The 10,515-nt window shown below is 41.1% G+C and overlaps 1 protein-coding gene across 3 annotated transcripts in view; it reads right to left on the bottom strand.

The window, feature by feature from the left end:
* Positions 1 to 1,702: 1,702 nt before the first annotated feature.
* LOC308309027 (tyrosine-protein phosphatase non-receptor type 12-like) overlaps positions 1,703 to 10,515 on the bottom strand; it is a 58,611-nt gene continuing 49,798 nt past the window's right edge. For 2 of the 3 annotated variants that reach the window (XM_080754482.1, XM_080754484.1), the window contains 3 exons: positions 8,243 to 8,296; positions 7,509 to 7,595; positions 1,703 to 5,425 (listed from right to left, as the gene is read on the bottom strand). In XM_080754482.1, coding sequence (XP_080610608.1) covers positions 5,364 to 5,425; positions 7,509 to 7,595; positions 8,243 to 8,296 — 203 coding nt within the window. In that variant the 3' untranslated portion in view covers positions 1,703 to 5,363. Of the gene's footprint in view, positions 5,426 to 7,504; positions 7,596 to 8,242; positions 8,297 to 10,515 lie in introns of all 3 variants that reach the window. The other variant, XM_080754483.1, reaches the window with a different exon arrangement.

Here is a 10,515-nt window from a genome sequence, read left to right as displayed (position 1 = left end):
AAACATTTTAAAACGCATCTTTTCTTTTCTCTAATTACAATCTAAAATATGAAACCTTGTTGTAAAAAACGAAGTTGTCCTTTAAGACTGCCTCAGTTTACAGTAGATGGTATACGGTTGTAATCAATATGATACACACTTATTAATGTTGTATTGTTCCAAATCACAATATTTGAGCCAGGCTCATATGGATGTGCTTGTTGTGTGGTAATACCTCAAAGAAATGTGCACATTTCTTTATAATAAAGCCTTTTTGTTGACATGTGCAATATAAATTTAACTTCAACCAAACCCAGGATCTAAACATGCAAAAGTAATGAATGTCTTTAAAACTGCCTAGAACCATGAATGCTAACACTATGTTGAATATATGCAGGAAAGTAGTCATATAGATATGTAATACTGTACATTACATAAGCAGCAGGGAATACCCAATGTGTGTGTGTGTGTGTGTGTGTGTGTGTGTGTGTGTGTGTGTGTGTGTGTGTGTGTGTGTGTGTGTGTGTGTGTGTGTGTGCGTGTGTGCGTGTGTGTGGTGTGTGGACTAAAACAAAGTAATTTCAGATAGCCCTGCGTGTGTGGGTTGGAGGCGCACGCCATGGACCAGAGCTATAGCAAAGGTGTCTCTTTGTCTCACCTGTTTGTTTGAATATATTTACACAACTTTCCCACATCCCATCGCGCAGAATGTGCAGGCAGCTTCCGGCGCCACAGCCGAGAGTGATCTACAAGCTCACAACGGTTGCATCTGCGACGCGACGTGAGCTTGTATGTTTGCTGTTAACCGGAAGTGTCCTGCAAATAATGCTACAGTAAATTCTCCCGGAAACAGGTGGATACTTAGTGGCAAAAAACAAAGCTAGTAGGAGTCATGTGGAGTCAGTCATGAGGAGTCAGTAGGAGTGAGAAGGAGCGCTTTCAAACTCCAATGCTTCATGCTGCTTTATGTTTTGCCACTCAGTTTTGCCACTGAGTGGCACATGATGCATACCCTCTATATCCCCCTCTCTCAAAGAAAAAACAGAGAATTGAACATTTTCACTTAATGTCTTTCATTTTTACTGATTGATTTCTGCAACATACAAAGGTGTGTGTGTGTGTGTGTGTGTGTGTGTGTGTGTGTGTGTGTGTGTGTGTGTGTGTGTGTGTGTGTGTGTGTGTGTGTGTGTGTGTGTGTGTGTGTGTGTGTGTGTGTGTGTGTGTGAGAGAGAGAGAGAGAGAGAGAGAGAGAGCGAGAGAGGAGGATGAGCATGATGCAGGGAGCATGGCTACATGAGGGTCCCAAACACGGACATGAATGAGCGGGCAAGCCACAGATTGCATCACTCACCCTCTCACCGTTAGAAACTCTTAAAACGGTTGTCTATTATTTGTGTTACTTTCCAAGGATGGAAATGTGTTGAGTTGAAAAGAAACAAGGTATGTGACAGAGGAGAGAAGAGTATAATGTAGTGTGAGTGAGTGAGTGAGTGAGTGACTCTGTCTGTGTCTGTCTGTCTGTCTGTCTGTCTGTCTGTCTGTCTGTCTGTCTGTCTGTCTGTCTGTCTGTCTGTCTGTCTGTCTGTCTGTCTGTCTGTCTGTCTGTGTGTGTGTGTGTGTGTGTGTGTGTGTGTGTGTGTGTGTGTGTGTGTGTGTGTGTGTAGAGAGCGGGGACAGCGGATGTGTGACAACCAACAACCGCATATACAAAAATAACTTTTAAAATACCATTTACAAAAAAATACCATTATTATTAATATTATCATCATCATTATCATTATTAATTATTAATAATAATACAATCTTACAAGGGGCTTGTTGTAGCCACCTTGAGGGGATTTGGTGGTTCTGACGACCACTTATGTTTCTTAAACATAAGAGTTTTACCTTTTTAAACAAATAATATGAACATAAAAAAGTACTCTGAAATATTAACTAAACCAATCAAAAACAAACAAAAAAGAAAGGAAAAAGGGCACTGGAATAATTTAGTTTGATCGATGTCGAGGAAGGGAGAAATCGTCGTCATGCACAGACTTAGTTTCTTACATTTACTGTTAAGAATATTCAAGAGACAGCAACAACAACAACAAAACGTTTCTGAAATATTATATACCTAAGTCGCCCTGTACATTTCTTTATTTCATTTTATAAAACAATGCATATATAGTTACGGTAGCAATGAAAGGAGGTGGTGTGCGGAGATCAACCAAGGTTGGGGAAATAATAGTAGTCCTGGGTCCCTATAGCTGTTATTGTCTCTCTATAACAGTACAGAAACTGCAAATATAAATACTTGTGGGCTGAAGCCGTCAATTGGAAGAGCCATAGAAGTTCATGTTTTAAACCAGTCTGTATTTTGGAGGTCAGAGTTCAAATACCACACACACACACACACACATGCAGGGGTGTCGCACCAAATTCTGGGCCCTGGGTACAAGGATTCACTGCGGGCCCCCGCACAATTATTTTGGGCTTTAACTATTGAAAAATAGCAGATATACAAGCTCACAGCGCGGCACCAAGTGCCGCCATGCAGGCTTGTAGAAAGATCGTGAAAATGTGTGCAAGGTTTTTTGTCAAGGACCCCCAAAATGATATGTATTTGGCTACAGAGACAGACCCCCATCTCAAAATATTTCGTTCCAGGGACCCCCCCCCAGAAGCAACATTTGAGTTACAATTAACTTACAATTAATTTACAATTTAAATACATATATTTAAAGATTTGCACACATTTTCACGACTTTAAGAAAATAGCAGATCTACAAGCTCGCAGCGCGGCACCGTGCTGTGAGCTTGTAGATCTGCTATTTTTCAATAGCTAAAGTATAAAATAGTTTAAGGCCCCTCCACCTTGGGCCCTAGTAACTCAGTCCCACTTCTCCCCCCCTTGTGACGCCCCTGCGCGCGCGCGCACACACACACACACACACAGTGGAGCCGTCAAACTACAAATTATTTAAGCTGACTCTGCAATTGGAATTATGTCAGCTTTCTTTTTTCAGAAATAAATTCAAGATGGGTTTCTATGGTTCTTCTTCTGAAAGCTTTAATTATAGAGGAGCGGAAAATGAGAGGAGAGGAGAGGAGAAAAGTGATGAAGGAGCATATTTATTTTCCTGACAAGAACAGGGAAACACAGAAGAGCAAGGGATAAAAAACATGGACAAAAACAGATTAAGTGGAAATAAGAAAGTAAAGGAATGAGGAGAAGTCAGATGAAGAGACAACAAAGATCCATACAATACAGAACTTAAGAGAACAAAGCAGGGTGAAGGAGGAGTGCAGTTGGTTATGTTTGTTGACAGAAGTTAATAAGGCAGACTCATGGTCCCAGCAGAGAGCACTAGACACATACACACAGTTTGGCCAAAACCCTGGAGAGGCGGTGCACTGGCGCTCATCAACCAATAAACTAAAATCAATCGTGCCCCGGAGAAGGGTCACCCATGACTTTTCGGGGCAATCCCCCAAAGCACTGGAGTTAAGATCACTTGTCAAGATCATAATTATGCTCGAGTTGTCAAGTAACTCTCAAACAGGTGACCCTATTTTGGGTATGTGCAGCATGACACATTGTGAGATTGTAGATGGGCTATGCTCGCTATTTGTCTTACGGCAAAGTATATATTGTAGGGCTCTTAAGTGGTCAAATTGGGGCTTACTCTAGTCTAAACCTTTGCATTCCAAAGATCAGCTGGCATAAACCTTGTTATCAACAGCCACAGAGCAGGATTGAGGGCCCAATATTGTGCCACTGAAAGTCATATAGCCAAACTGTGTGAATGCATGGCTCAGACAAAAAGGAGATTAAAGAAATCACCAGAGGAAAACTGTCCAGTAGTGGGTCAGTTCTATGCATTCTATTTCTATGGCAGTCATTTGTAAAGTAGCACCAGTACACAGAGACAGAGACAGAGAGAGAGAGAGAGCGCGAGAGAGAGAGACAGACAGACAGACAGAACCCTGGCAACCCATTGACACCCAGCAGAAGAGGATCATCATGGGTAATAGATTATCAATGTTTTGTTTTTCATTCTGTGTAGATTGTTATTCATTCAGCAGTAGAAGAGGCAGAAGTCCTCTGGCGGTTCAGTCACACTTCGGCACTGATCAGGAGTCAGCTTTACATAACACAACCTCCACTTTAAGAATGATTCCTGGTTTTATGAAAGAAAAACCTAAATGTTCCTCAGTTCCTCAGCTAAGAGTTGTTGATTTGAGTTGGTTGCTCTCATGATGCAAAATGTTAAGTCCATTGTTGTTTCACTGTTTCCATGGCTACAAGATACAACCAGGCAGTTTTTAAAGAAACGCTCTATGGTCAAGTTTGTGGATGATTAACTTGATTAATTGCAAGCAACACTGCTCAGGGAGAAAACTATTGTAAATTAGTCGGCCCCAGAATAAATATGATGCTTTGCTGTCTGTCCATAGGCTGGCATCTCAGATCCGTCACCCGTCTGTACAGACAATCCATGTTGCTTTTGTTTTCCCACTTCAGTGATACAGAGAGAGTTGACAGACTTAGCACCACATACAGCGTGTATCATTATAACTACTGATAAACACATTGGAGATAAGGTGGACAAATGGTGGAATATTTCTTTAATGGAGAGAAAGTTGCATCAGAGCTTCAGTTTTTGGGGTCAACTCTTTGGGTCAGTAAGAAACAATTTAGTATATTTAAAAAAATAAATCCCTTCAATAACTTATTGATTGTAGTTGGACCTCGAAATTCTTGAAAGGAGCAGAAAAATGTATTGTCTCACCACTGTTGTCTTATGATCTCTAGTGACAAGTAGCATTCAATGTGGTCGTCTAAGGAAGTGGTTTAAGGTAAAAAAACATTTGTTCTTGAGTTGTTTAACATAAGCCATTCCTTGTATGATTGTACTGCATGATCAAAGAAACAACATCATGAATTCCATTTTCAAAATGTTCGATATGTTAACCCAACCCTCACTCAGGCCAAAGAGATTTAAATATCAAGAGAGAAAACATCGATTAAAAATAAAAATAAAAACAGGAACCATCCTTAAACCATAACGGATCTTATATCAGCGCCTAAGAAAAGAATAATAAACGTCAACCTCTCCAACAGCAGGACGTTGAAAAGGAGGCTTTATCCCTGGACGGGCAAGGCACCCGTCCAATCAGTGTTCATCTCCTCTGAATTGTGGCACTTGTTACATAGGGGGGGCGTGTCTATGAATATCTGTGGCCTTGCCATTGGACCGACCCGGTGGGTGACGAGGGGTCCTGACAGGCACAGATGTGTGTGTGTGTGTGTGTGTGTGTGTGTGTGTGTGTGTGTGTGTGTGTGTGTGTGTGTGTGTGTGTCAGATGGAGACCAGTGGACAGGGTGTTTGATGGTTGCATCATGTCCACTCTACAGGGGGTTCTCTGGGGCCTTTTGGCTGAATGCAGCGATTACCGAACCCTGAAAAGATCAAAGAGGAAAAAAGATTTAGTTGGACTGCTTAGTTAAGTTACCATTTTCTTGCAAACAATGGATTGTTTATTCTGATCCCCATTCACTACTACTCTTGTAGCCGCTACTCTGCCAGGGGTCCACAAAGTTGACCAATTGTGAGGAAGAGCTCGGCGCTCGAAACATAACCCTTGATGGTAATTTAATAAATGTATGCAGTTGTCATATCACCGACCACAGTATGAAACACAGGACAGATACTGATTAACACTTCCGATGCCAATTACGTCCAGGAACGTGATAAGAATTACGGCTGTGCGACGCCACAGCTCCATTACCTGGTTACCATGGTAGTTACCATGGTAACCAGGTAAACAGGTGCTACGGCCGCGGCTGGTGAGCGAAAAAAGGTCATATCAAATGATGCAACTCAGCCGCCATCATCAGGAAGCACGTAATCTCCATAGGCTCCTATTCATTGCTGCCGCAAAGAAACAGCTTTATCTCGGAATCTACTTCCAAAAGCGCTTTGATCGCAGAGAAACGCTTTTTTTCACGTGATTTCCATGTGAAAGTAAACACCCCGGAGTACATCTGGATTTAGTGAATTTCCACAACATGGATGCTATCGTGGCATCTGGGGCTCTTCAAAATAAAGCGCAGTGAATGCCAAATAATTGCAAAAATAATGGCATCCCAAGTGTTAAGTACCAGTGTGTCGTTGTATTCATTATGTCCCAGTTAGAGCATTCACCAAATATTTGAATATCAAAGTCACTTATTGTTTTGTCTTTATAAAAAAAAAATATATATATATAAATATATATAAATATATATATATATATTACTTCATGGTTTATAAAGCTTGGCTAGAAAGGAAGTCATAACAACCCTGACAAGCACTTGGAATTGTAGGTATTACATTTAATGTGACTCGGTTCCGCAGATAAATATTGTGAAAATAGCCGATTTACATGCTCACAATGCCTCGCAAGAGGCTAACATTGTCACAATGTTAGCCTCTTGCTTACTTAATATTTGACCGTTTGGCCAGTACTTTGAGGTCGAATAATTCGAATACTAAAAATCACTATTCGTGAATGCCCTAGTCCCAGTATTCACTGCCCTCGTCTTCATTACGTCCTAACATTAAAGGTGGTGTGAGTAATATTTGGTCAGGTCTCATTCATAAAGGTGGATGATTTAATTTGCAGCACACAATCTGCTGATCACAATGACACAAACAGCAGTTTAAACTAGTAAGACACCTCAGGGCGACATGCGACTTCGCCCTAAAGGGCGAGGTCATGCTAATTCTTGGCCATCTGGCCAGCGATGTATATCGGACCAGTTACCCATACTGTACATGGAGATCCCTGTCTGAACCAGCCACACAAATATGGGCTGTCTTCCTCCATATATGGGCATTCCCATATGAAGTCCTGTTTGATATGGGCTTAATATTGATGACATCAGGGATCTCCATATATGGGCATAAAAGGGATTCTGTTAGAGTGGTTCCCATGACATCACAACATACAATATAGTTTATGCCCATACATGGAGATCCCTATCTGAACCAGCACAGATATGGGCCATGTCTTGGCCATCTGGCCAGTGATATATATCGATGACATCAGGTATCTTCATATATGGGCATAAAAGGGATTCTGGGGAATACCCATATATGGACTTTTACATAGGTGATGTCACCTGTGATATCACCGGTGATGTCACCTGTGATATCACCTGTGATGTCAAAGTGATGTGTCAAGGGAACCAACCCATAGACTGTAAAAATGTGTACACACACGGCTTCACGTCTACACACGGACAAGCTGTGACATTTCTCATGGTAAACTGTGACCTTCGGTCGCAATTAATGTGAATTAATCACACAAAATAAACGCTCCCGGTGTGTATGCGGTGTACCCAGTATGCAATGATAACTTAACTCTGTTCCAAAAACATAAAAAAAGAAAATGATAATAATCTGGGGTTTTATGGTTATGAAACATCAATTCCAGTACAATTCTTAGGAGTATACTGTACACATGGACAATAAGAGACATTAAAGATCAGACTCACCCACCCAGGTCTGCTTTGCTTTCTGTTGCCGTGGTGTCGCCAAGCATCGGGCTTGCTGTCTGCAATGTCTTCTTTCCACTTTCCAAAATGTCTGACACACACACACACACACACACACACACAGAGTTAATGGGCCGTCAATATGTTACACACACAGTGAACATGTTACTGGAGTTTACACGCGCTTGCTTAGATACACACTAGGGTTGTAACGATATAGTAACTAAATCGAAAAATCAATTTGAATTTGTAATGATCTTCTACTATATCGATATGAAAAATCTAAATATCGTACCGCTAGACTTTGTATCGTATCGTATCGTTTTACAATGCAGATAATCGGTATCAAATCATTTTGCAATGCAAACAATCGATCGAATGGAAACTTTGTGCATTTGTGCCAATTTTTAGAGAGAAAATGAAAAGGCGTTGTGAGCTTGTAGATCGGCTATTTTTGGCAAAGAGGTTTGGTGTAGAGGGGAAAAAGAGCAGACTAAGTACAGAGTGAAAGGTCAAGTTTATTAAGTATTGACGGTTCAAGTGGTTAAATATCTGAAAACACAAATTGACATGAATCCAAAATACACTGATGATTGTGCTGTCAAACGATGAAACAATATGGAATCTATGAAAAGGTTGTGGGGGTCCCTGCTTCATCTCTCTCTCTCAACTAAGGGGTCCTTGGCCTGAAAACATTGAAGACCCCTGCTTTAAGTAAAACATTTGAGAATACTTTACCTCTGTGTGAGCTGTTCCACTCCGCTGAGGCCGATGTCTTTAACTCCAATGGGTCTGATGGAGAGAACAAAAGAAAGAGTAAAGGAGTGAAAGAATGATAAAATGCTTTTAACTTTTGTTTTCTCTCCCTGTCCATTCATGCCTTCCCCCTTATTCACACCAGCATCAGTCAAAAACTTTGATTCACATCCTTTATGTCTTCATCCATCCACCCTTCCATCATTTCCAACTAATCCATTGTAGGATCTCCACAAAATACTGTAATATCTCTGAAAGGGTGGTCAATGGTGCCCCCTAGTGTCTGAGCATGGGTAGGAACTCTTTTTCTAAGACCAATAGCAATACACCTAATACCAATTTAGGACATTCCCTGAAAACTCTCCACCAATACAAATGAACACACCTGTAAAAGTCCACTACTTAGTGAAGGTATTGTACGTGTGGGCTATTTTATTCAATAGAAACACACCTTGAGGAAGCGCTGCCATCAATTTCCACCACTGGGAAATCAGTACACCTGCGAATTCTAGGCTAACCAATAGAAACGCACCTGTGGCCAGTATGAAGGACTCAGGGGTTCTCTCTGGGAGGGGGGGAGGGGAGTCATCGCTGTCCCAGCAGTCTGGGTCGAGAGGTCAGAGGTCAACATAAGAACGTTAAGTGTTAACGACCGGTGTGAGAACTAATTAGATAGAGACTGTGTTCGAATCCGTTTAATCCACAAACGTGAGGTAAAGTGAGTATGTGGTGCATGTACCGTGTACACTGTGTCAGTATGTATAGTTCCCAGATTGCATACTAGCCGCAGTAGCCGGTTATTTGATGTACTTAAAGATGCCCCTAAATGCATTGATACATTAATTCCTGGGACATGTCTAATTTAAATGCCAAGTGTTTTATGAAACAAGACTATCTAAATACAAATGAGAAGAATTATAATTTCACCAATAGAAATGATCAACATTTGTTAAATGTTAAACCGAGCAAATGAGACTACTATTTTGACTATACATAAATAAGAGCACTTTGTGTGGAACAGTACTCAGCCACTAACCAAATATTTTGCATCAGCCCGTACTCATTGAAATGACAGGCTTGAAGTATGTAAAATGTATGTGGATTCGAACACAGGTTTTAAACTGCAATGTCACGTGTCATGATGATACATTATGGAATTGAAGACTGATACCATAACCAGTAAACAATCAGCCACCAGTTTGTGCTTGAAGAATACAAATAAAAGCACTGTTCTTGATACCCAAAAAATAGCAGCTATTAAGCTTGTCACAACCAATCAAAAAGCAGTCGTTAGCATCACATAACCAATCAGAAAGCTCCTCTGCAGCCCATGCAGATGTAAGCCAAGCAGATTGAAAATCATACTTTTACTGTTTTCAAACTGAGAGAGTTATCAACCTCAACTCCAAACATAATCTGAATCTGGTTTCAAACATGGAAAATGTTTTAGGTTCGCTTGTTTCAGCTCACCAGAAATATCTTGTCAATTTGAACTTTTGTAGATTGAATTTTGTACCCTGCTTAATTGGCAGGTGTTTGAGTCCTTCGGCTGATTTAAAATGACTTGTTATTTAGGATTGCTTGCTAACTGAAAACAATAAGCACAGCTAGCTGCCAATGGCTAGTCATGCCCCATGGTTACAGTATGCAATGCTAACCCATGGCAAATATCCAGGGCAAGATGTCACCTCTGGATGCCCGAACAACACAGGCTGTTCTCAAAAGTCATTAGATGATTACAACACATGACATAATACATGCATCTATCAGGCTAACGTCAGCACATTTTGGGATTTTGTTTTCAGTTTCTAATCACAGCAGTGGGCTGTTGGTGACATAACAGGAAACCAAGCACACCAAACATTTAGATCCAAATATTTGAAACCAAGAAACCAACACCACTTTCATCCAGATTTGAATCCATTGAAGGGCCAACACCATTCCAAGCCACGTCAGATTCCAGTTCCATTCCATTCATCTCCAATGAGCACGGCAAGAGGAAGATCTTTACAATCAGGCATGTCATGATTTTGAATTCAGAAGATGATGGGGATTCCACAATCCCTGCACCCCCTGGCAAATCAAAACCACATGTCTTCGTTGCCGAGGGTGACAGTCAGGCCATACAGATGCAAACCAAGCACAGTCCATTAGCTAGCTTAAGAGTCCTGTCAAACCAGCGTTCACCAGGCTGAGGAACACGTGTTGTGTGTATGTGCGCACCAGCAGAATGCACGGCTCATCAGTCAGCCATG

This window comes from Nannobrachium achirus (genome assembly GCF_963921795.1).
Source record: "Nannobrachium achirus genome assembly, chromosome: 23".
NCBI lineage: Eukaryota > Metazoa > Chordata > Actinopteri > Myctophiformes > Myctophidae > Nannobrachium > Nannobrachium achirus.
This window is presented reverse-complemented; position numbering and strand designations above follow the sequence as displayed.